Consider the following 26,711-nt stretch of genomic DNA (forward strand, 5'->3'; position numbering starts at 1 on the left):
TTTACACATTAGCATTACATTCACATAAAATCACTGCAAAAGTCATATTGGCCCTGTGTTCATGTTTTGCATGTTACACACAACACAATAGTTTCCCCCCCACCTTTTTTTAAATTGTTTCATGTGATGAACCAACACAGATAAGCGCATAGTTTAGAAATTAAAGGAAAATTCTACATTTTCTAAGTGTTTTACGAAACATGGCAGCGGTCCAAACCTGAATTCAATATGTGGCACTGTTCCAAAATTGATGTTCAGATAGGCAAAAACTGAAAAATTATAAATACCACTCCTGAACGCTAGATGGCACTCATTTTCAGTCATTTTAAAGATTTTACAGAGGAGGACCGCCTGCAATGGACAAGTTTAATGAGGTATTCGCTAAAATAGCATATGAAATTCTTCATTAAAAATAGGCGCCGTTTTCAAGCGGTTTAGGCTGAAAAGAAGATTTAACACATAGAGGCTGTAAATGAGCATACAGAAACTGTACGTCATGAAAAAGTGTAATGAACTGTTCAGTTGAATGACTTGCTTTTAAACGTATCTTTCAGGAACTTGTAAAAGTACCGTTCGGGACAAAGAGTCTGGACGCAATCTTGTGCGTTCCAGCGTCACTGAATGATGTTCAGACAGCCGTCATACTAACACACGGTGCGGGAGGAGACATGAACTTCAAACATTTAGTTTCTCTTGCACACGCTCTGGCATCAGACGGTTTTCTCTGCCTTCGTTTCACATGCAAAGGCTTGAACTTGGCTTATAGAGTTAAAGCTTATAATGCTGTCTGGGTAAGTCTTTTTTGTTTCTGTTTTTAAAAAAAAGCTGATGCAAAATTAAAGGAAAAATCTGACTTGTGAGCTGTTTTGACACTTGAACACTATTTTAGAGTTCAAAAAACAAGGCTCTATGCAAAAATCCTTGTAATGAAGTTACATAAGGCAAACTGCATAATCAATTCAAAAGAATTAAGTTTAAAAAAAAAAGTAGAATGTGACTTTTGTTTCAAGTAGTGAATACATAGAAACCAATCAGATGGCCAAACAGAAATGTACCAAATAGTTTTGAAGTTGCACATTGTTTTCACTGTTTGCTTCTTTTGCTGCTTAAAAGTAGAAATATGTAAAGTATTGTGAATTTGACATACGGTTTTCTATAGCAGCTGATTGGATCTTTCTTGTGCCATCATCGACAGAAATATATAAGAGGCAAAATGTACATTTTCTATCAGTGTGCATTTTAAGAAATTTGCATGTTGTGAAATCCAGCTGTGTTATTTTAATTGCAAAGTCCTCATTTAAATAAAAGAAACACATATTTGTCATTTCAGGACTACTTGAAAACCTTGGAGAGGTTTACATTGAAAAACATATTTTTGGGAGGTAAATAGAAAATGCCACCTGCCCATGTTGATTTCCACTCATAATAGCTACTTTGTGTTTTAGACAAACTACTGCACTAACTGGGATTCCTTTCATGATAAAATCAGGCAGGTCAATGGGATGCCGTGCAGCTGCTGCTCTCGCCAGGCAGCTGAGCGATGAGTCTGAGGACGCAGTGCAGGGTGTCATCTGCCTCTCTTTCCCCCTGCATCCACCAGGAAAGACACACACCCATCATCAGCGGAGTGAAGATTTAAAAATGCTGCCTGGGAGTGTTTGTGTTCTGTTTGTGTCTGGCACTGAGGACACAATGTGCAACGGGGTGAGGGTGAAAGTGTTCTGGATTGGATGAGGAAATGGATTTACTTTTGTGCAATTTTAAATTTTTTTTTCCACATTTGCATTTGTTCTCCTTTTTTAACGTCCTGCCACAACATTTCAATCTGTTTCAGTCTGGATTTTTACTGTTCTATTGCAACATCTTCATTCTCTGTACTGTTTTAGATTTGGTTGTTCATTTTTCAATATGCAGGTTAACATATAGTCAAAAATGCAATAAAATATTTTGAGACGTTCTTTGTCTCAAAATATGGGAAAACTGAACAAAATTATAGAAAAAAAATGACTTGCTGCTGTGTTTGGAACCTCAAATTGTCTCAACATGTCCCTGAAACTTTCCTAAATTTATGGGCAGATACAGATTGTAGCTGATGTTTTTCCCAACTTACCATTGTGTCAACACACATTTGTTGGTCATTTTGCTGATCATCACTTAATCAAGTGCATTTTAGTATTATCTGACTGCTACATCTACTTTTTTAATTCTACAGAAGCAATAAGACTGGGCTTAGTTTTTCCAATGAGCTCATATTCTAAAGTAAAATATTTTATGACTAGTTTATCTATTCATACACATAAACCACCCCTCTTGCATGCAGAGCAGCTTATTTCATTTGACCATTTCTACTCTACTTTTTTCACAGACTTTTCAGTTTTTTTCTTCAACATCTATAATTCTGTTAAGTCTCCTTTTTACCCTGCCTCTATTTGATCAGTTTTTGCCAAGCCGTGTACTTGAAGATTCAATGACATATCATGCCACAGTGGTGACTTTTCTTCTTTTTTCTTTGCTCAGGACCTTTTTAATGAAGTACTAAAAGATATGAGAGCCGAGGCTGAAGTTTTTTGGCTACCAGGAGGCAGCCACGGTCTGACTGTGAAAGGAAGGTCTGAGGATTCTGTAATGGATGACGTGAACTTAAAAGTCCTCCTGTGGATAAAGGAGAAAACAGTATTGGGGAATTAACATTTGGTGTTTGTCCACTGTGTTGTTAAATAAAAGATATTACATCGTAAATGTGCATAAACGACTTGATTCTGCTTGCAGCTTTATGTAATCATAAATTAATATATATTTCTTTTTCAGTGTAGTTTTCAAAACAGATTTTTTCTCTGATATAGTAAATAATAGTGCACGAGGAGAAGGAAGTACATTTTAATGCAAGGTATGTAAGAACTTAAAGTTCAAGTTGTTAATATTCTGTTTGGCTTAGTTTACTGTTACAGTAAACTTTGCCTTCATGGGTTATAATTTCCACACAATTTCCTCTGTTTAAATAATTGAATTCAGCCCGTCCCTTCCCTTTTAAAGATGAAAAAGACTAGAAATCACACGTCCAGGTGAGTGCAGTATAGATGAAGTAAAATGAAGCAGTGGTAATGAAGCTGTAAGAAAACTTACTCGGAGATAGCGAGACTGATAAAAGCAGTAAGAGTGAAATAACACACAAGTGCAATATGTGATTAGATGGGCAAGATGATCTATATCTTCTATTAAGTTATCTGTTAAGGTGCTCCAGAGGGTTGTTAGGGCAGCAAAGAGAACCATAGGCTGCCCCCTCCCCACTATGGAACAGATTTACACTTCCAGGCTCCACAAGAAAGTTTTGGACATTTTAAATGACTCTTCACACCCTGGCCTCTTCCAGCTGCTGCCATCAGGCAAGAGATACAGAGCAAAAAAAAAAACAGGACAAATCACCTAAAAAACAGTTTTTACCCGATGGCAATCATGGCACTAAATTCAAAGGCATAAGAACTTCTGCTCTTGACACCACTTTGTTAAAAAATGTAAATTCTGTTGCGACACCTCCAGGCGCTGCAACCATCTTCTGATGTCTATTTATTTCATTTTGTACTATTTATTTCTTTATCTTTTTTATGTATATGTATATTGTATATTATGTATATACACATAACCTGCATTTTAACTCTAGTCGAGCAAATCTCAATCTCGTTGTAATCTGTTGATGACAATGACAAATAAATCTTATCTTATCTTATAGAATGGATGAAAATGATCAATTCTGGAGATCAAAACTACATTTTATAAGTGACTTTTTAAGATGTTTTACTCCTCAACTGTACAAAGATGCCTACTGGAAAAATACAAAGAATAGACAAAAACATTATTGTAGCTAATTAATAATTGTACATGGGTTAATGAATTTAATTATTTCAAATAAAATATAAAAAAAAATTTTAAGGTATGCATTATTTTTTATATGTTGTCTATTAGCAATGAAAATGCAAATTCATATAATTTCTTTTTTAGATTTTGTTAAGCAGTTTATTTTAGGGCAAGAAAATGCTAGGGGTTCGTACCGTGGAGGGTTAATATTGTTGCGGCTCCTTTAAGGCCAACTCTGACGTCACTTTTGTTGGAAAAGCTATTGGCTATTCCACTTCCGCACATTTCAATCAGAGAAGCATGGCAGAGGAACAGCTTTGGAACAGGGTAAACATTCCTTATCCCTGTGCAACTTCAACCGTCCGCATAAAAGTTGCTCCAAAAACAGGTTTGATCGTCCAAACAGAAAATGTCTTACCTTGCTGCGTGCTCATTCTTAAAGACACATCAAGCGAAATGATACACCTAACCCTAACCACGTGCTTTTGCAGGGATACTGACAATCTACCGTTAATGTTTTGCAGTTAGACTTTTCAAAGACCTGCTGCTGAAAAACGGCGAGGTCCTGAAGCTTCTTCACAGTAAGCTACTTCAGACGGAGATCCGGCTTCTCTACGATCTGATGCACATGCTGAACAACAGCTACAGGGGGAACAAGACCTTCAAGGGCTTACAGCAGGTGAGAACTACAGGCAGAAACCTCACAATGTGCTTCAGTGTGTCACATTTTCTCTTTTCAAGTCTCAGAATGTCGAGCAGCAACAGAAGTCTCAGACTTTCCAATCTTAATCTGAATTTCTACATGAGCTTGTCTATTTATGTCCTACAGGTTGAACAATGTGTAAACAGACTGAAGAATATGAAGCTTGATTCTGCTCTTCAGGGGCTAATAGAACTATGTCCCAATCAGGTTCAATTGTAAGTTTTAACTAATTATTGTTGTAAATGTAGCTATCATTAACACACAAGCCAGACGTGTTTCAATTACAAAACACAATGCAGTTATTACAATTCTTTGTCTGCATTTTTTTCAGCCATGAGAAATGTGGGATTAATGGTTAATCTTCTTATTGTAACTGCTTAATTGTGACTTTTTTTCACCAAAATTGTACTGCCCTAACAGAACACTGAGAAAATTATAAATAATAGAGAGAATTGAAGATAAAATCTACACTCAGTTTGTTGTCATTTCATTGTAAAGCCAAAACCCCATGATCCTTTGAGCTCCCCACACTCTCTAGTGTCTGCAGAGCCATTTTGTTTATCATGTTGCAGCTGCATGTACCATCTCTAATTACAGTTTCTTCATGGGTTTTAGGGCATTGTGCAAGAAGAAGGGTGACTGTGATGTTCCGAGTCAACCCATGCTGGAGTGGACCTGTCTGAAAGTGCTGGGAGCTGGCAAGCTGCTGAGCTGCACTTTGTCTCGCTGCAGCAGAGCTTTCTTGTATCCCGTTTAGCAGTTCACACTGTTCTGTAGATCAAGCTTTAGTGTTATTTTTATTAGAACCAAAAGAGGGTTTGTGATGCATCTTTGAACATCTCTGTCAGAGTTATTTTGTCTTTAACAGATTAATTTTTCAGATTAGCAAAGCGGCAGATGAAATGGGAGGAGTTTCTCATCCTGAATATTGTGCTAACCAGCATGCTGAGTCGTTTATGGTAAGTAGCTACTTTATTTTTCCATATTTGCAGCTGCAATTGGATGTGGGAGACAGAGCAGCACAAAAAATAATTTTAATTCAGCTTTTTAGAATGATTTTACTCGGAAGTCAAAGGTTGAAACCATCAGAATTCAGATTTCTTTGACCAGAAATTAGAAACTATGTGTGACATTATCAATATATAGCCTGATACCATCACAACAACCATTCTAATTAAAATAAAATAATAAATTGAATTTTTTTTCAGTCAGCGGATACGCAGACTTTCTGTAGTGCAGACTACTCCAGAAAGGCCTTCCTGCCCATTACCATCTACGTATCTTTAGAAGTTAGGTAATATGAAATAAAACATTTCATTTCTCTTTGGGATTAATTAGGTATTTTGAATTGAATATAAAACAATCCAAAGGAAACAAGTTCATAAGTTGTTTTTTTGTTTTGTTTTTTTAATATAACTACCAATATTTTATCCTGGATACAGTTAAGAAATCCATATTTGGTTTGAATAAAATTATTTTAAATTTTATTCTTCCCTTCATGCTCCCCACCGGTCTTTGGCACTGACTGTGTTAATATGACCACATAATTATTACTTCTGCTTGTGTTGGAATTCAACAAACATTGGAACTGAATGCTTCTCATTCAGGAAACGGACGTGTTTTCAGAAATTATTTTTTTCCAAAACTGTATATTATCACTAGACCAAAAATTATATAACAAAAAACATTGTGATGTATTTTTGATGTATTGCCATAGTAAGAAAACTGTTCTTAATATATTAGTTGTTGACATATTTAAGTGTTCTTGCAGTTAGTTTAAATATTGCAACGTGTATTTTTACTAGGGTACTTTCTGCATTATAGTTTGGTTCCACTTTAACAAGCATTGAACAGTAATGTAGCCTGATGTCTGCTGATTAATTGATATCCTCAACACATTCAGCGATATTAAGTCAGTAATCCTTACTTGTACGATTCTGTGAAAACTGATGTATCAGATTCGTGAAGAAGTGTCCCATTTCTTTGGAGGATATTTTAAACACTTCTTGAATTAAATCCTAAGGAATGGGGAGACATTTAGGGGTAAAGATAACTCTTAAGAAATCTGATTCAGACTAAGTAGTCAGTGGTAAATGTTGTAAATGAATGGTAACAACAGTGACTGAAAGCAAACATTACTGGTGATTAGTTGTGGAGAAATTTGATAATGAATGTGCCAGAAATGGAAGCCATCCAAATACCTCCTGGCGCAGAGTCTCTCCTCTGTGGGGCTGTAAAGTTTATAGCTCATACACTGCTCCACCGTGCTTGGGTCTGTGATTGATTTCTGCAAAGCAGGAGTATATAAAAGCTATTTCTGCCAATTCTGTCAGCCATTTTTATTGGAGCTAATTGATGCTGCAGGAAAAGACTTTTCCTGTGAAACTGCATTCCTGGCTTTAGGCTGCTGTGTATTGTACATTCAACAATTTAAACAGTTATAATGAATATATAAAAGAATTTTGTTTGGGTGGCCTTTTAGAAACGCTTTCTCTTTTCATATAAAATGACTGATCTGGTTCTTTTGCTTCATCAGGGTGTTTTTCCGTGGTTTGCTGGTCAGCCTTTGCAATCTTTACCAGTGGCTCCTGGAACTCCTGAAAGCTGTAGCCCAAGCCAAACCCATGCCCTTCCTCACCAACACGGTCTTGCCAGCAGATATGGCTGAGTTCCTGGATCTCTCTGATGCTTCAGTGCTGAAGAAGCATCCAGCATTTCACGCTTGTCCTAAAAATCAGAAAACAAAATGCCAAACAACAAAGACAGCTAAAGTCAAAAACAATAAACAGCAGATGACCTTTAAAGAAGACCTTGGGGTGGCTGTTGAAAGAGAAAGAGGTATGGAGTCACTTGATTACACAAGCCCAAGACCAGAGCAAGCAATTTGACAACCAATTATCTCCATTTATTTGGTTTGGTATTTTGGTTTGCAAAATTTGGCTCCTCCTAACCAATTCTTATACAAAAATCTATTTGCAGGTGTCGGTTTTGATGTTGACGACAAGCCTTTTTTCTCCAAGGTCAGTATGATAACCAAGATGTTTATTCCTTTAACATGTGCCATATACAGCTGATTTTTATTCACAGAAAACTTTAACCAAATTGAAAATTTAATTTAAGTGAGTTTAGTTCATTTATATAAAAAAATCCCCTATTTAAATATTTGTACACAAAAATTGTGGCAAAAAAACAATATGTAAGGACTTCTAATTAGGAATTCATGGCTTCCTGTGGTTGATTTGTCATAGTTACTTCTTAAAATGGGAAAGACTAGAGAACACCTTTTGTCTGGATACTACTTACTTCTTGTGTCAGAAATTTGCTTTTTATTTAAACTTTCCAGTTTCCACAGTAAAAGTAACAACAAAAAAATAAATATGAATTGGAACTGTAAAAAATTAAGCTGCAGTAGAACCCATGTTTATCTTATCACAACACAGTGAGCTGACTGACCTATTTTTTTTGCTTGTGCGACTAAGATACATTTATTTCAAGCCTTTCAACACATCTTTACCAGTGGAGGGCGCTGTATTTATTTGTCCTTGTTTACCTTATTGTCTCATTTTGATCTCAAAGGGTAAGACTATCTCAAAATTGAGCAACCAAATCAAAAAACAAGAGTTCAAGAAACAGCTGAGTGAGGCTACTACATTTTCACTCCTGGATGACAATCTGGAAGAGATAATTCAGTGGTGCAGTTCTGAAAGAATGAAGAGGACAAAGCGTCTCCTTACATTCCTGCGATTCAAGTGCCAAAAGATGAAGTGTCTCGAAGCAGCAGGACACAAGTAAGATGAATAAAACATAAAATTGTTCGACCATGACTTTCAACTTCTGTGACACATTTTGAATGCTAACTGCTCTCATTATCTGCCCTTTTACTCAGTGTTCAGAGGAAACTTCGGGTCTTCAGACAAGAAGTGTGCCAGGCTGTATCTCCCCAGGGATCAGCAGTGAGAACTTTTCGTTTTCCAGCCGTAACGAAGAGGATCATTGGCCGAAGAAGTCATTCTAAATCACTCTGGAAAAGATTTATGTTATCTAGAGCCAGGACTAGTTTTAAGAGGACAGGACTGCTTGGACAGCAAAAAGACTCTGGGCCAGTGGTGTATTTTGAAGATGTCGAAAAAAGCAAGACTTCAACCAGGAGAGCATTACAGATTAATAACCCAGATAGCGATGAAGACATAGATGATATATTTGCAATTGCAGGCTTGTAATGCTTCATAAATCAAGACAAGACTTATGACTCTACACTATCATAAGTTGACAATGTAGAGTAAATGTGGTCAATCGTCAGGTCAGTAATCTATGTGTAAATTGCATTTATGCTAACTGTTGTATTAGAACAGATATTTTTACATTTTATACCTGTTATATCGCTGCACCTCATCACACAGGACACGGATGAATTTTTGAAATTTTGTACATGAATTGTGTTTAATTCTGAATTTTTGGAACCTAAAGATTCTAAGATATTACTTTTGTAGTAGGTTAATAGTTTGTATTCAAATGCCTAGAATATGATGAAAATACAGAATCGACATGATCTGTTCCTTTGTACGCTGGAAGTCCAACCCGTTCGCTCGGGCGTGGCTCAGATCGACACACAAAACAAATCGGAGATGAGAAGATACGTGGGAGGATAAAGGACGTCATCGCAGCGCTCCTGTATCAGTTTCTCTCAGTGTAGCAGCAGCTCTAAATTACAGGAAAACCAGTGCTTTGGTGCATCTGAATGTTCTTCAGTGCCACAACGTCAGTTTATACTGCATGTAGTCTTTTTTTTTTTCCTTAAATAGGGAAACAAGAAATCTACACACACTATGTCTCTGTGTTAAAACAGACCACATAAAGTACAAACCAAATGCTAAGGAGCTCTAGCCAAGACATATTCCAAAAGTTCTCAGCTGTATTTTTGAGGCTGGTGGCACCAAGTATTGAGTTGAATACAAATACATGTCACATTTTTCAGATTTTTATTTGTAAATAATAATAATTAAACTGCATAAATGTGCCCTACTTTGTGTTGTTCTATTACATTAATCCAAATAAAATGCTTTGAGATGTGCAGTTGTATCGTAACAAAAGGTTAAAGTTCAAGAAACATGAATACGTCTATAAGGCGCTAACAAACAATGGGACCTACGTCTTCTTATTGTTTTCTGTTACAGCTCATAATATCTAGACAAGTTATGTCTCAGTTCCTTTTAAGATCTAAGGTCCAGAATGCTCTGTTGTAGCTTTGCAATAAAAAGTCTCATTGTAAATTACAGAATCTACTCTATCATCAACTGCTTTATTAATGGTTTTAAACAATCTAATCTTCAAACCAATGAGATCCTGCAATTCAGATTATGTTAAATGGAATGATACGTTTTCTGGCTGAGAACTCCGTCACCACTGTTGTGCCTCTAATCAATTAATCGGTAGCTCTTTTAAAGGTGTGATTTTAACAGGTTATAGATCCTTATAAAAATGAGAAAAACAAGGCTATTGTCCTAATGTGTTAATCTTTATCTAAAGATCAAGGTACAGTCATAAAGTTTGCTGCACTGAGTTTTGAGTACATATTAAGCTAAAACTTGACAACTTTATTGTCTTCTCCAAAAATACAGGTTTTGTTGCAATTTCTGGAATCTGGTTCTGTTTTCTATCCTAAAATGTAAAAGTAAAAATGCATTGTATGCCAAGTTTAGAATGTTTTTACATTTTATTTATTTTATAAGATTAGAAGGATTAAAAGGACTATGATGAAATATTTGCATCATAGCACTAAAATGTTTATAAGATTAAGAAATTATCTGATGTAAGCCTTGCCATTGCAGGCTATTTTGTCTGGATTCATTATGGACCAAGTATTACACTTGCTCTCATATTCATAAATTTGATTCATGGGTCTGAGCAGAACTTAGAAGTGTTTGCAGGTATTGTTGGTCTCTGTCTGTCTCTTGAACTTGTGATGAACTGGCTTTCTTTGAAAGGCCACTTCTACTGCTGCATTGTATGTCTTTAGTTTAATACAATATTGCAGTAATTTTGGACATTTTACTTTTTTACCCTTGTTCCATAGTACAATTTTGAATCAATTATCCGTCCTTAGTTGTTTTTCCACTGTGAAATTGAAAAAAAATGCCTTTCAGAACAATATTTAAAAACCACAAGATCTGTTTCCTGGTTGTTTTGCATTTGTGTTTTATTTATTTATTTTCTGCTAAGTGGTTTAAGAAGTTGGACGAGGGTTTTGGTTCTCAAGCTACAAAAACCACAAACCGGGTTCTTTAACTGGAGCGAGGGCCGATGCGTCACTTCCTGTCATATGTTCTTTTTACTTCCGTAAGGTGGGGCTTTTGTTACGGGAGCGGTTTGTATTCGGAGAACCAATGCGTCGGTCTGCGCTGGAAAAGCAGACAGCTAGATAGCATCGACCAAGGGCAGTCATTGGAACTACACTTCGGTAAGGCGTCCGAATCTTCTTATTTCGGTAAAGTAGTTGTATTATTATGTGCTTATTGGTATGGCTCTTTAAATAACGTTACCATACGTTTTTAAGGGCAGAGCGAGTGACTGCTGGAGGCAAAGTGCTCAGCGTTTAACAGAATATGGGTGTTTAAAAACTGGTAGTTACCAGATTAATGTGATGAAATTGTCACGTTGTGGTGGTTGTCAAACTTTTTTCTACATAGAAAACGCGATTAATAGTAGAATAATACCAGCACCATTGATTGAGTTTACGCTAGCATAACTGATTTGGACATTTCCCTCGATCTGTTGGCACTTCATTTTCCTTTTCTGACTTGTAAAAAATACTCCGAATAAACGTTTATGTTTACTTCATTACGCTGTGGTTTTGAAGTACTGTTTAATTTTTCTTTAACAATAATGGTATTCGCAACTGTTAAGCGGGTGAACTACTCTTTTTAATATGAACAAACTTGTGAGTTCCTCATAATTTAAGTACATCAATAATATCTCCCATCATTAAATGTTTGAATAAGCACCTTGGTAATAACTGTTACTGCTGTAAAGTTTTGCCACTAAGAAGACACACCCAAACTAGCTCATGTGTTCTTCTGCTGATGTTGTAAATCCGTTGGTATCTTCAGACTAGGCAACCTGGCCTAATCTATTAGATCTTTAGGTTTTACGTTCGTCTTTTCCTCTCTTAGAGGATGCAGAGTCATAAAGATTTAGAGCCAGTTCGGTTAGTTGCCAGATGATAGTTTACATATAAACAGTGTAATATGTAGAGATGCGGGTTGGTTTTTCCCCTTTTCTATTGAGTAAGGAAGAGGGGTGTATAGGGCGGTGTTAGCAAGGCACCACGCTTCCATCTCGATATTAATGACAGGTCCATTTAGGTAGCAGGGGAAGTGAAATGTGTGTTTCCTTTTCCAGATAACTGCCTGCATAAACTTGTTTTTTTAGTATCTGCTTTGGAATGAAACATGCAGTCATCCCCCCATAAACAACTCGTGAACAGAATGCTGACCCCAGCACATTTGCAGCATTTTCAGGGAAACCAGCTTAGGAATTGCTTGGCAGTCTTGTAGGGCTTTGGCCTGGCTTTTAAGAAGCTAATGCAGATTGTTAGGTATTTTTTCTTCTCACAACAAACAGCATTTGAGGGTTTTTCTTTTTTTTTTGTGATTTGATTCAAATGTTACTTCTAACACTTACTCAGCAATGAAACACATTGGATATATCAGATAACTAACTTTTTTGATTCCATAAAGGTGCCTATGTTTTAGTCTAGGACTTTTTTGCCGTAACTTAAAAACATTGCATAGGCACTTCAAAGTATACATTACCACAAGTATACGTGTTAATGGCTAAAAAGTTTTAAACAATTTCTGTTTCAGCCACAATGTTCTCTTAACTCAGCATGGGTTTTGGTTTGGTAGCCATCTGTTTACTGTTTTTGTTTTACTCTGTAACTTGTCAGAGCATGATAGACATTTTTCCCCCGTCACTTCTCTTCAGTCAGTCAGGATGGCGTATATCCAGACCTCACCATCTTCATGTTTCTGAGGTGGGTAGTAACTAATGAGGAAAAAAATGTTTTCACAGTAATTTTACTACACTATACTTTATACTTTTACTTGAGTAGAATGAAGTATCGCTCCTCTTACTTGAGTAAAATTTCTGGCTACCCTATTTAGTGCAAGTAATTTCAGAGAGTGAAGACCAGACATATTTTAACCAAAAAATATATGAGGCACAGAGACACACCTACAGTTTATATTAAAGTGAAACCTCTTGTTTGTCCACAAATAACATGCAGCTTTGCTGTTTTCATGTTATTTTCCATCTCCCTGCTGTGCCATTTGTAGGTCAAAAAGATACAGTAAACACTATATATCGTCACTGAAAGTACTGGTGAGTTGAACAAACTCACCAGTGTGTCACTTGTTGCCACCACAGTGTGTGCAATAAAAACATTTAGAAGCAGATCACACTTGCATCACAACTGTCATATGTAGTGTTTGAACTACAAAAGCGACTGTATGGAATGTGGTATTTGTTAACTGTTATATGCCAGGTCTGTCAGGTGTATGAAAAAGAATAAAATTGTGTCAGGAAGTAGTATGAGAAGTCTGAGGTGGGAGTTGTTTTTGCCAATAGCTTCAGGTTACAGGAAAAGAGACACCGGAAGAGCCATATACTTGTGTTAAGTTATTGTGTGCTTATTGCTTAAAAATCTGCAATGTTTTGCAGATTTTTGTAATTTTTTACTAATTTCAAAGGTAATTAGTAAAAAAATTACTAATTACCTTTGAATTTAATGTGATTGAGTGAGCGACTAAATGAGACTTGGAGTTATGTTGATTCTGACATTCACCTGATACATTGTTAGCTTTTGCTTCAGCTCATTTTTGATGATGAAAGCAGACGAGGATGTAAGGAACTAGCAACACACAGCAGAGGATCCTGTTTCCCCTGAGGAAGAGGAACAAGTTATGCAAATTTACATTTGTAAAAACGTTCTGCCTTTTTAAAAAATTTTATATTGTTCATATTCGTAAATTCTTCAACTCATTGCTCTCAGCTGCTGCCTGTGGGCATGTTTACCAAGCTGTGACAGACGCTACCTGTGGCAATTGTTTGACTTTTTAAAATGCAGCTTTGTTTCAGCGTGATGGAAACTTCTGCTGGTGTCAGAATTTTTAGATCTACTTTCACTGAATCTATCCTATTTTTTCCTTCCATGGTTCATATACAGCCTGCGATTCTTTTTCTTGAATTTTAAATAATATTTTCTCGTAATTGGTTTCATTGCATCCTAATCAGCAGAAGGAGAGTTTCCAATTTTAGAGCTCTCATTAATGTAGGGACACCTGGAGTCTCTTAGACCACTACCCTGTCTTTCCTCAGTCTCTCACTCTCTGAGTGGGTCAGTGAGTGTTGGCCCACTCACTGACTAGTGAGTGGGTTATCTCTACTCACAAACTTGATGGTGTGTGTGTGTATTTATGTAAATGCTCAAGCCAAATAAAGAGGTATGCATTTACACAACAATCTGATGCCCTGGCTCATGAGTGCAAATCACTCTTTTGATTGTTTTATTAAAATTCAAACACATTTAATGACTTATAATCCTCTAATTGAATATAAAAACATTTGAATTGTTTTTGTTTGGGGAATCTGAAAGCAGAAGGCACAGAGTGATTAATGTAGAACTCACCCATTGTCAAACCTCTACCTTAAATTTCAAAAATCTATATCTGTATAAAAGTGGCAACATGAAGGATAGAGAAGGCATTAAATAGCCTTCTCTACTTGAGACAATGTTATTTTTAAACTAGAATGATGAATTAACCCTGTACTGGTTGCCATCGTGATCATTCTCTGTTTCTATTTTTTAAATTTAAAGTGGATAAATGATTCCAATTTTTCTGAATTAAACTTTCAATAAAATGTTTATTTGTCTTCAAATAATGCAAAGCAGTGCTTTAATAATATGTAATTCTTTTTGTATTGCATATATAATTTTTGTTCTTTATGTGACAATAAATTTATATTAGTACTGCTAGAATTTACCTTTTAAAATATTTTTAGACGCTTAATTCAACTTGACATGTAATAATATGTGGAATTATTAATGTGGGAAATTTAATTTAATTTTGTACATTTACATTTTGTACATTTAATTGGATCCAAATATACTAAGGTGCTGTGCAGAGCAACAGACTTTGACTTCCCATTAAATAACTGGGCTTTACACAGAAAGATCCATAAAATAAAATAGAATAATATTTTTTTTTACCTGTAAAATACAAAAGCATACATAGAGCATGTATAAAATATTAAGGATTATTAAAGCTGATTAACCCTCTAATGCTCACCTGCATTACAGGATGACTTGTCTGGTTGTTTTAGGTTGTTCAGAAAACAGCCCAATAAAATTGACCTTGAGGGGGGAGACATGGCCACTTGCTGTAAGTGAGTTAGACATACTTTGAGTCAATAAATCATTTTTCCTTTTTTCTGCTTCTGGGACAAGGACACAAATACAATTACTTTGTGGAACTCTAGCCATAGGTGTCATCCCTATTCATAGTTGGTGGTATATAACTTAGCCTTAAGATGGTAAAACTTAAATGATGAACTGAGATGGGTGTCTTCAGAAGTGACCACCAAATTCAAGATCATGTTAAATACGGGACAGTACACTACTGTATTTACCTTTAAAGTTCTCTGACTAAGAAAAAGAAAACATCCAAATGAAGCTCAGCTGTTCGAAGAAGCTTTTGTTGACTTTTTGTTCGTTGCATGTCGCTGCAAATATCATACTCAGCAAAAAGCTACCAAAGCATCACTTGCAAATTAAATGGTTCAATTTATTTTTAAATAAGAAAATAAACATTTTATTGTCTACAATTTGCCAGAATTTGAACCTGGTGAAGCCAAAAGTATGCCAATTAAGGAGTTCAAAGTAGAACATATTTATAGACAAAACATGTATTTCATCTGAAATGCAAATGTTTATATTGTTTGCACAGTTTTGGCTTAATTACTACTCTGAGGGTGTTGTTTGTTCTGCAAATGATCTCTAGTAGAGTCTGTTAACTCCATTTAATGATTAATCAATTACCAAATTAGTTGACAAATACAGTATATCATCAATTGGTTAATCACGATTAACCCAATTGTTTCAACCCTAGAAAAGACAAGTTTGTTTGAGGAACAGTTTAGACAGTACCTCATTTTCACCTGGAAGATATTTTCATATTAAATGAAAATATGATATTTATAAAATTATATTTTCATATTAAATGAAACAAGAAGTGTTTTAAATAGAGATTGGTTTAAAAAAAGAAAAGCAACCCACTTAGTGCTGCTGCAGTTGAGGGGATTCCAACACGGGGAGGATTTAAGCTCTCAGTTGCCCAGTTTTGTCAAAGGCTTCTCTGTACACTCCCACAGGCAGATACTTGTTAGTATGCATTGTAGGGTGAAAATGGTCTCCTATCTGCTGTAGCTTTCTTTAAGTATAGTAAATCATTTCCTGATCTCCACAGGCGGTGACTGTTATAACTGCTACATATGAAGAACCAAACTCACTTATGCAAAGCCACCTGCAGGGCTTCACGCTTAAATTTTGCATTGTTTGTTGCACTGTGATAAAGAAGTTGTAGTCTTGAAACCTGGTCTGGGGTCGTGGATCGTCTTACCCATTCTTACTCTCCCCTCATTACTGTGACTCTGTCAGGTTATTGTTTTGGCACAACAAGCTGAGAACCAGATTTATCCTTCAGTTCCTGGAGTTAATTTTGAGACTTGTAGCAAATAAAGACAAAACATTAAAAAGATGATTTGCTGTTTGGTATATAGATGCAACAAGAGTAATGCATACATGAAGGAGAGCAAAGCAGTTCTCTGGAAACAAAAAGAAAAAGAAAAAATATACATATAATTGAGATTTTAACATAAACTTTCTGCTCCAATTAGTAATTACATATATCTGCTCACTTAGTAAGTTGTCAGTGTTGAGAGTAATTTAGTTTTCCATCTTTGAGGGTGAGGTGAGCAGATGATCTTATCACAAACCTCAGTTTGAAGGTTCAGTAGATGGACAGAAAAAATCAAATGAGGTTCAGATGTCTGTCTATTTAATACATCAATGCATACATAACACAGACACAATAACCATGAATGTGGCTTAATTTGTTGAGATTCAAGGCTAAGTTGGATACCAGAAATAAGTCTGTTTTGTGACTACATAGTTTGTAGCAGTAACCCTGTAAAAGATGGTTTTGTAAGAAACAAGTCTTTCACTGCCCTTCACTACTAAAAAAGTATTTGTAGTGTTGTACATAATTGACTTAACCATAATATTTGTTATAAGTTGTTTGATGCAACTCTCATCAATCTTGAAAGGTAATAATGCAACACCTGTGTGAGACCAAGCTACTGCACATAAATGATATGGTTAAAGTCATTACCGGTAAAACAAGATGGTGGATATTCTTTGACCATACCAATATACAGGCAGGACTGGTTATGAGCAACGAATGCTATCCAAATTGTTTCCAAAGTTAGTGATTATTTTCACTTCATACTAGAAGTGTACCAATAATTTGGCCATGATTTTCAGAATATTGGGAGATTTTGATCGGCTGATACTTAAATTTGAAGCTGATTTTATCCACAGATTTTATCTACACCTGCAAAAGTCTAAAAATCAGCCACTGTCCTCTGTTACTCTGCCATGAGAGATGTTTGACTGTTTGACCAAAAGATAATGTCTGCACATTACAGTAAACAATAGTGACAATAGTGACCCCACAATAGTGACCCCCACTCAACCTTTCTTGAGTTGGCACCCCAGGAAAGGTGCCAACTCAGCACCTTTCTTGCTATTTTTTAGCAGCATTTCAGACAAAACAATTAGAATCAGCCAGAATTGGAATCAGCAGGTCAGACTTTTTAAAGATCTGCAATCAGCCAGAAAACTGCAATTGGTGCACCCGTACTTGGTACTTAAATGACCAAAAGTTGCATCACTTTTGATTAAGTGGTGGACAAGTACATTTTTCAGTTGGTGAAAAATTTGCTTGTAGGCATTTCTATGCTGAATCCTGGAAAAGTTGTTTTAGTTTCAACCATGTCTTAAAATAAACAGCAGTTGAAGATTGGGTGGTTCTCGGAAGGGCTTTCTAATAAATGTCTGCTGTCCACATTGCAATGGTGTCATCTATTTTTCAGAAGCCTAGCAACCAAAGTGGTTTGTTACACTTCACCCCTCCCTTTTCACAACCCCTGATCCTCTTTAAAGGGCTTGTACCAAACATGTGAGACTTGCCAGAATACTGGTTTATCTTGACTTTGAGCATTTCTGAGACCGTGTTGCTGTAATGTTGGCGGTTTTGGTTAAATTAGTTTATTGTGTTCAGTTTAATGTTAATCCCTGCCTCGTTTTTCCATCTGTGCTTGTGCACAGGGAAGTGGGTTACATGTGAATAATTAAAATGGTGCCCCGTATACATAAATGCTGAATTCTGCAAGTTCCATAAGAAGGTGTGTAAATGTGTTTGTGTGGGCATCCTTCATATCAACTATTCCACTGGCCTGGTTTGGGATAACAAAGACAGGAAGAGTAAAGGTCAGGCTTCATTCCCTGATTAGGGAAAGTGGAACCATGATGCCACATCCTCAGATGCTGTTATCTATTAAAAATGTTCAAACTTCTCATATTATGTGGCCCATTTAGAGATCTTTTTTTGAGGTTTTATTTGATTTTAAAGGCTTGTTTCCTTCTGTTTGCAATGACAAGTTTAAGTGGAAATTTTAAGGTATTTTTTAAAGACTTTCTCCTCTTAGTCTTGTCTCCAGATGGGAGTGTTGCTGGTTTCAAGCAGAAATGTTTACTGTTGGGGAGGAGCAGATTATGAATACTGCTATGAATCAGCTCAGTGATTCCATTAGCATGACATCCTGAGAGGAGGGAAGGATCTGTCTCTACAGAGACAGAGAGAGAGAAAATGTTAAAGATAAGGTAATAAATGTATTAGGAGGGGCCAGGAGAGTCTAACATTATTAACTTAAAGAAGTTTTTGTGTCAAAGCTGCTTTCAAAGTGATTTTTATGCTCTGGTATTTTGTTTTGGACTTGTGCTTTTGGCTATACATTGCTGCTGGGTGGCTCAGTTGGTATTCTATGCACTGATATAGATGACAGAAGTGGCATCAATCCAGAGCAAGGTAAACACATGACTGTGTTAAGTCTTTGTATTAGATCAGCTCACACAACAGATTGAAGAATGCTTTTTATCAGAGCACAATAGACCCAGGAGCACTTTATTTTACTGAGTGCTCTCTATTAGGTTCACAAGGTACAACATGTTGTACCTTGGAGACACTGATACATTCTTGCTAGCAAATTATCTTCCTGTGAACAATGTCTGGTAATTTACCGTCTGATGAGATGAATTTCATAAGTTAATAAAATATGTTAGCTGCATTTAGTATTTAAAGATGCAACTAGTATTACTCTGAGTTCTTCCTCCTGGTATTTTTATTCTGCCAATAGATTAATTCAAGTCAGTGGCTTTCTTTTTTCAAAATATACAACATTTGTAGAGTTTGAACCGTTAGCTAGATTACTTTAAACTGGACACATGTAAATTAAACAATAGTTTATATGAATTTTATCTTTTATTTTTATTTTTCCAATATAAAAACAATTCAGAGTAGAGGCAAACTAGATTGAAATATGCAAATTTGATTGGGCATGAAATTCAGACAAAGAATCCTTTTCATTAACACACTTGGTCATACCTACGCTTCACCAGGCCACGTTAACGGCAACAGTTTTCAGTAGGTTACTGAGTGAAAAAGATTCAAAGTTAGCCATTTTTAAAATGATGCATGGTGTTTTTAAAATGAAGTCAAAAGAAGTAATAAATGGAAACTGTACTTTCTATGTATCGAGACGTTTTCATTGAGGCGGCGAGAGAGAGCAAGACTTTTAATAGATAACAGAAAGGCTAGGGGTCTTAATGCAAAGTTGCTGTTTTGTCCTTTTAAGTTATTAGTATCAGTGATTTAAATGCTAGATTTAAATATGTTTGCAGGCTTTTAAGATCTCAGAGTAAGTAATCCTCTTTTTATGTTGGAAATGCACACAGAAACCGCTTTGTTTATAAGTAATACTTGTTAATAAAAACAGTGAAGATACCAGTAGTTTAAAATGTCAACTCAACTTAGCTTGGTTTAGTTGAAAATGTTAGTGAAAGCTTGTCTTAACAGTTGCTGCTCTCACACAGAGCTGTTGCATTCTGATAAATGCATCTCACATTTTCAGTGCTTTTTTCGTTATTATGACCACAATAGATTAAAAGAAGCATAAAAAGAACATGCAGCCAAAGCTGAACTGGAATATTATAATGGTATATGGATTCTTTAAAAGTTTGTAGTCTGTACAATGTTTAGTCTGTGAAAATAACAAAAAATTTAAATATTTCAGAGAAATTCAGTATGTTGTTGTCTCATCTTGTGAGGTGGATTTTTCTATCCATCCGTTTATTTCTTCAACCTAAATTAAAGAAAATTACTACATCACTTAAAAGGACTAAAGTAAGATAAATATTTTGGTTGGCTTTTTAAGGCTGTCAAAACAGAAACTGCACTTGGCAAACAAACTCAGCAGGAAATGAAGGTTAAAGTTCACAAGAAATGATTGGACTTCTAGTTGCTAAAGAAACAATGTGACGAGTGCGTTTTATCCAGCTGTAATGTGACAGTAATGCAGACATGATCACAGTTTTAAATAACTGCAGAAATATTAACAGTAGAAGCTTGGTTTTTAGCTCTCAGCGCATTCAACACTTGAAATAATTTCCATTTTAATTGAAGCTCAGATGAGACATTTAAGGCATCGGCGGTGGAGTCCGTTAGCACTCTGTTTAAAAGTTATATCTGACAGGGATGGGAGATACAGAAGCAGGCAAAAAGCAATTGACTCTGAGCTTTCACCTACTCGGGGCAGGGCCCTTATAAAGCAGATAGATGGCCAGTCAGTTCTTCTTTTTTTTCGTTTTTAATGGCTCTAGCACATGATGCTCTGTTTTAATGCTTTCGTAAATTCAGCCTGGCCATGGAGAATGATGGCTTCATTACTCCTGATCAGTTGCAATGACCTTTTGATGGGCAACTTTATAAAGTTCTCGGATTCATGAGTAGGCAATTTGGCACTTTAAAGGGGGCGGTGGGTGTTAAGATTCAAGATTTGTTGGAACTCAGCCTAGAGCCTTGGCACAGAGCGCTGCTATCTGTTAAGTAACAACTGCCATCTGCCCATCTGCTTCTCCCATGTTCCCTCCTTATTGATGTTATCAACTGTACACACTGCTAAGTTTCCTCTCTTGTCATTCACAGGTCGCTGTCGTGGGGCGAGTGTGTGCATGTGTGGGGGTGTGCGTGTGGGTAGTGCACATGTGTTTGAGTGTGTGAGAAGGACTCGAAGAAAAATCCAGTGATGGCTGCCAATAAAGGTAAAAACCAGAGTTCTCTGGCACTGCACAAGGTGATAATGGTGGGAAGTGGAGGTGTTGGGAAGTCCGCCCTCACGCTGCAATTTATGTATGATGAGGTGAGTTAATACTACACACACCTGGTCTACCCGCAAACTCCTGTCTTATCAGTTACCCACTGTTCCCTTTGTTTAATTGGTCTCCTGGGAAACGCTGTTAAAATGAGATGAGGGCTCCCAAAACGACTATATAGGAGAGGCTAAAACACTTTAATAAGACCAGTAGCTCAAACTTTCTTTTAAATCACATGATCTTTTTTACACATTACAGCCACAAACTTCATTGTAATTTAATGCTATTTGGTGTGAAGTGTGCAATTGTCAAGTGAAAGGGAAAATCCAGTTCATTTGGGGACATGTGATTGCACAATCGAACTTTGGCCTTCCTAAAACCCTAGGTCTCTGTTCTGTTGAAGTGAACTCAAAAATTAGAAACATTTGCTGTACATTTACAATGGTTTAATGGCCCAGACACACATCCAGGTAAGAATCTACTCTGCTATTCACATATGGTTCAGTGTGTCTCAAATTGAGCTGTTTTGGTAAAAATTTCAAAATGAATGGCCTCTTTTGTAAAGGTGGTAGTGTCACCCTCACTGCAGTAACAATGATTCTGCAAAGTAATGACTTCGGGAAATAAATACAAATGCATGTCAAACCTTTCATATTTTAATCTGTAAAATACATTACATTGTGTTGGTGACTTCCATAAAATCCAAAGAAAACATATTGAATTTTATGACTGGAACCTGATAATGTGAAAAGGTTGGCAGGTTGTTTAAATCTGGTGTTCTGTATCCTTGTGCAAACACACATACAGTCTTCAAAATGCAAGAAAATAAATTGTCTTAATGTTCGCCTTCTCAGTTTGTCGAAGACTACGAACCCACTAAGGCAGATAGCTACAGGAAGAAGGTAGTGCTGGACGGGGAGGAAGTCCAGATCGACATCCTGGACACAGCTGGCCAGGAGGACTACGCTGCTATCAGGGATAATTATTTTCGCAGCGGGGAGGGCTTCCTGCTGGTTTTCTCCATCACAGAGCACGAGTCCTTCAGTGCCACTGATGAGTTCAGGTAATGATGCAGTGAGGCAAGCACGTAAATGTGGCATCTGTTGAAGGTCCGCGACTTTGATGAGATGTAAATTAGATTACATGTTGCTATATTGGTAATGACTGTGATCACTGAAATGATTCTATTACATTTTTTTCTACTCCTTAATCATGTTATTGTTTTAGACAAGTTCAGTTTAGGATTAAATTAATAGCTTTTTTTTTTCAGTGTCAGTTCTGAGGAATTGACAAAAAGATTTGCTTGAATCTGATCCAAAAAAATGCAACAAAATGGTTACATGCAGTCTAACATGGATTTGTTTTGCAGGGAAGAAAATAACCCTTTATATTACAAAAAACAATTATGCTCCTGCTAAATGTTAGTTTAAGAATTGTACCTATTATTTGCAAAGTACAAAAACAATATTCAACAACCCTTGCACTTGCTTATTAGGTTTCTGTTTTGTGCTTGCAGGGAGCAGATCCTGCGAGTGAAGGCGGAGGAGGACAAGATCCCTCTCCTGCTGGTTGGCAACAAGTCGGATCTGGAAGATCGTCGGCAGGTGTCTGGTGATGAGGCGCGCGGGAAGGCTGAGGAGTGGGGGGTCCAGTATGTAGAGACGTCTGCCAAAACTAGAGCCAACGTGGATAAGGTGCCAATGCTCACTCACTGCATTACTGAACAGAAATAGGCTAAAATTATAGGTGTACATGGTAAATTTCTGCTATGAATAATTAGTCATAATCAACATCATTGATATTGACTGGTTAGTAAACAACACAGCCTGCTCAGGTAGCCAGACTGTTGTCAGCTACTTAATAGGCATAATTTACCTAAACTAGAGTTATATGAATACATATGTCAAAGGACCAAAATGAAATTTTCCATAGTCAGAGGTCCATGTATTATAGTCCATACATACGACAATACAGTTGTACTCAAAATAATTCAAGAATCTCGTAAATTAAAAAGAAATAAAATAAGTGCTAATATAAAGTTACAACTCCCTTTCAATTTAACAGAAAGAATCAACTCCTCCACAGAATTTGTTGGTAAACAAAGAAATTAAGATCTGCAGTAAGATCTGTTTTAAAATCCATGCCACTAAGAGTGAGTATGCTGTTGGATTGTGTTGTTTTGTGTCATGGATGGAACAAGAATTCTACTTGCAGCTTGATAAAACGGTCATAGATTTTTTATTCTTACTTTTCTTAACTCAAAAGGTTGAGAAAATGTCTCTTCAAAATGCCTCTCCTTGCTCTCAAATGCTTTGTCATACCAACGGTCTCTTGGTAAATTTAGCACATCACGCTTGTGCTGGTTGGAGGGAGAATGAACACATAAAAATACAGTACATTTTACTTTCACTGCAAATTTGGATTGCACCGTTTTCTACTGCTGGGGAGGTTTCAACTAGAAAACCGCTCCCAAAGTGAAAGTAAAAATGTGCCGCTGGTGTTGCAGCAGTAATGACCGAGTGACAGGTTGACATGGATATGACTGTCTTGCTTGCTTTATTATATGGCTGACATTTAGTTGTCTTCTTATTATTAGGGAAACGGAACATACAATTTCACTCCGCCTCGGTCTATATTAAAAAAATTTAATAAAATCACAGTTTAGGGGCCACAAATGTCTGGTTCGCAGGCTAAATGCAGACCCCGGACTACCTATCAACCCATCTCTGACCTAAGCCATTTTAAAATTCTGTTATTTTAGCAGAGTAGATGAGTGAGGCTCTTTGTCACTGACTTTTAAGTTCCAAAACCAAATATATTCCAAGAAACTTATGGTTGTTTTGTTTCTGATCACGCTTCTAACTTAATTCTTTGAAAAATATCTATTTCTAGCAAAAATTGAGGAAGTAACAGTTTCTTGCATCTTGGATGCTAACAAAAGTTAACTTAATCTGGTCCTAAAGTTCAAAAAGTGGTCAAAAATAATCATATCAAAAACCGTCACATTGTCACACTGGACATTTGACCAAAAGAATCACAACATGTAGAAATATAATAATTATTTACAAATTTAGGTTCTAAACTAGATTAAGTTCTTACTTAAAGAAAAAAAAAAACTAAATAAATTAATTAATAAACGTAAATGGCCACCAAACACAGTTTTCCCACTCCAGAAGAGTTAGCATTTAAGTTCTGACAAGAATGTTTACAAACACCAAAATAATTTTTTTCTGTCAGTGAAGCTTGCCCCATATGACCAATGACTACTCCATTCACTCTCTGATGGAAAATTTGGTGATTATGAAACCATAAATTTGTAAAACCTTGGTGCAACTTGCTAACAGTAACCACTCGTATCTAACTTGTAAATTCTGTACAGTACTGAATTTTAACATGAACTCAAATTTACTTGTTTAATTTTTATCTGACTCCCAAACATGTGAAGTAGCTACTCATTTCTCTCCAGGTATTCTTCGACCTGATGCGCGAAGTGCGTGGCAAGAAAATGACTGAAAACAAGGACAAAAATGGAAAAGGAAAGAACAAGAAGAGTAAGAAGAGTTTCAGAGAGAGATGCTGTTTACTTTGAGCTCTTCATGGACCTAAATATAAGCCACAACACACATCTGTATTGCCGGGGAACAAAACAGATGTTTTTCATTGTCATTTAAATGGAAATTGATAATTATTTTTGTAATGGCTTGTGATAGATTAGTCTCTACAACAATCTCAACCACTTTGTTGCCAATTTTACATACTAAAACTGGAAGATGACCGCTGTTGTTACTGTGACTTAAACTGCAGTGCTTGATGGCTCACACTAAGCTAATGACCAAACTGCCAGTGACACTAACTATGCTGCTCAAGAATTTCTCCACTGTTTAATACTGAATAATGCCTTTGATTTTCAGTAAACAACGCGTTAAATTTCTGAAGCCACTCTTAACCTTATCATGCAGACCTCTTGTTTCTGTATTCATCAAACTGTAGGAACTATAATGCTGCTGTTTGTCATGTTTGTCCATTAATGATTACATTTACTGCTAGTAAATTTACTGCGAAGGTCTCATCCATTTGGTCTGTTCAGACTTATCCTTTCAACTTGGCTGCTTTGAATTGATAAACATTTCAAATTATAATTTTTTTTTCTGAGTGCGTAAGCTTTATCTTTCCCCAAGACATTGTGACTTTTGTGCCCACACATGATTCTCAAGGTAGTGGAATCCAATTAGAGGATTTGTGGCCAAACAGGGTTATTTCATATTCCTTTCTTCTTTCGTGCTCTGATAGGATTACAGAAAGTTAATCAGAGAAATTCTTTGTAATTCTGCAGGTAAAACACTGCAGAATTTTGGGGACTGAAAAACTCATTAATTAATTCTTTGTGCAGATATGATGGAATATCTTTATTAGTTTATCACACACAGAAGAAAGCATTCATATACTCCGACCTTTCTAGTAGTGCAGAATGGTATTTCTTGTTTCTTTTAAAGGAATGTCAATGTTCTGGGATTTTGATGACAATCTTCAATAATGACATGCTTGCGTTGTGGTCAATAGTTTAATTGCAGGAAGTCATTTTTTCTTTACATTTTAAGAACATGCATTTCATTGCCAATTCATAGGAAGGAATGAAGGAATTCATTCCTTAAAAGTGTCTTCATAGTGGAGACTTTTAAATAGTTTGTGCCAACTAAACTGCAAATCAAACCATATTTGTGCACTCTGTATGTGGGCTAACAGAGCAATTTGTCTGAACTATACTACCTTACTGTGTCTTTGAGCAAAGCTTTACATCTTAACTTTTGTTTAATTAAGTGCTGTAGTGAGTGAGATGTTTCTACCACTGCCTAAGCCATTCTTTGTAACATGCCTTGTTTTATGCATTCTACTGTGAACATGCTTCAGTCTCCTTGCAGCATGAAAGTTTCAAAATAAATGTTTCTTTTCTTTATTCTTGACCTTGGTGTTTTTATAATTTAAAACCAGTTTTAGGTTTTAACCATGGCTGATTCATGAGAGCAATACTTAAGTGAAATGAAGTCATTTACCACAATTATGCTTGGTGTTCCACATCATCCTCTCTTGGTAGGTGTATGTATTTAAAATTGTAGCAAAAAAGTAATCACACAAAATAAAAAACTAAAAAAAAACTTAATTTTTCTATTAGGTGACTGCATTTATTCTTTTACTAAATAAAATTAATTTGACCTTATTTTCTTCAAAAGTCAGCTAATTAACATTAACAAAGCTCACTTGTGTGCAATTTTAGCTCAGGAAACATTGTTGGATATTTGGCACTATGAAAACTAATGAACACAACAGAGTGTGCGACAGATAAGTTAGGTTATACAACAATATCCCAAGCTTATAATTTTTCAGAGAGCACTGTTTAATAACTTATCCAAAATGGGAATAGTCGGGTACAAATTCAAATTTACAAAGACAAGGTCATAAACCTAAAATGGTCACATTAGAGTTTTAAGAGCTGCCGAGAATCACATCCCAGTTGGACGAATCAGTCTAGTGGATGGTTATTAGTGATGCTCATATCTAGTTTTTACACAGCTGTGGGAAGAAAAAATCTATAAAACAATGTGATGGTGGTGA

General features: G+C 36.1%; 3 protein-coding genes and 1 long non-coding RNA gene across 5 annotated transcripts; 3 read left to right on the forward strand and 1 right to left on the reverse strand.

Annotated features, from left to right (window-relative positions):
- Positions 1–63: 63 nt before the first annotated feature.
- tex30 (testis expressed 30) lies at positions 64–2,743 on the forward strand. The gene is made up of 5 exons (XM_032568653.1): positions 64–374; positions 555–791; positions 1,331–1,382; positions 1,490–1,704; positions 2,518–2,743. The coding sequence occupies exons 1-5, from the start codon at positions 357–359 to the stop codon at positions 2,686–2,688; spliced, it is 693 nt and encodes a 230-aa protein (XP_032424544.1). The 5' UTR covers positions 64–356; the 3' UTR covers positions 2,689–2,743.
- A 1,370-nt stretch (positions 2,744–4,113) lies between these two features.
- Positions 4,114–9,357, forward strand: rmp64 (ribonuclease MRP subunit p64). The gene is made up of 9 exons (XM_032568755.1): positions 4,114–4,240; positions 4,377–4,531; positions 4,682–4,770; positions 5,171–5,299; positions 5,437–5,514; positions 7,092–7,393; positions 7,535–7,575; positions 8,132–8,343; positions 8,442–9,357. Exons 1-9 carry the CDS (start codon positions 4,153–4,155, stop codon positions 8,773–8,775), a joined length of 1,428 nt encoding a protein of 475 aa, XP_032424646.1. The 5' UTR covers positions 4,114–4,152; the 3' UTR covers positions 8,776–9,357.
- A 1,522-nt stretch (positions 9,358–10,879) lies between these two features.
- Positions 10,880–26,062, forward strand: ralba (v-ral simian leukemia viral oncogene homolog Ba (ras related)). Of its 2 annotated transcripts, XM_032567886.1 has the most exons (6): positions 10,898–11,012; positions 12,539–12,587; positions 20,935–21,148; positions 21,956–22,164; positions 22,618–22,795; positions 24,568–26,062. In XM_032567886.1, exons 3-6 carry the CDS (start codon positions 21,035–21,037, stop codon positions 24,688–24,690), a joined length of 624 nt encoding a protein of 207 aa, XP_032423777.1. In that variant the 5' UTR covers positions 10,898–11,012; positions 12,539–12,587; positions 20,935–21,034; the 3' UTR covers positions 24,691–26,062. The 2 variants fall into 2 exon arrangements, with proteins under 2 accessions (XP_032423776.1, XP_032423777.1); XM_032567885.1 differs by lacking the exon at positions 12,539–12,587 and having other exon boundaries at positions 10,880–11,012.
- Positions 16,566–17,216, reverse strand: LOC116723182 (uncharacterized). Its single transcript, XR_004339921.1, has 2 exons — positions 16,887–17,216; positions 16,566–16,606 (listed from the first exon to the last, which is right to left on the reverse strand). It is a non-coding gene; the product is annotated as an uncharacterized LOC116723182 (long non-coding RNA).
- Positions 26,063–26,711: the final 649 nt, after the last annotated feature.

This window comes from Xiphophorus hellerii, chromosome 7 (assembly GCF_003331165.1).
Source record: "Xiphophorus hellerii strain 12219 chromosome 7, Xiphophorus_hellerii-4.1, whole genome shotgun sequence".
NCBI lineage: Eukaryota > Metazoa > Chordata > Actinopteri > Cyprinodontiformes > Poeciliidae > Xiphophorus > Xiphophorus hellerii.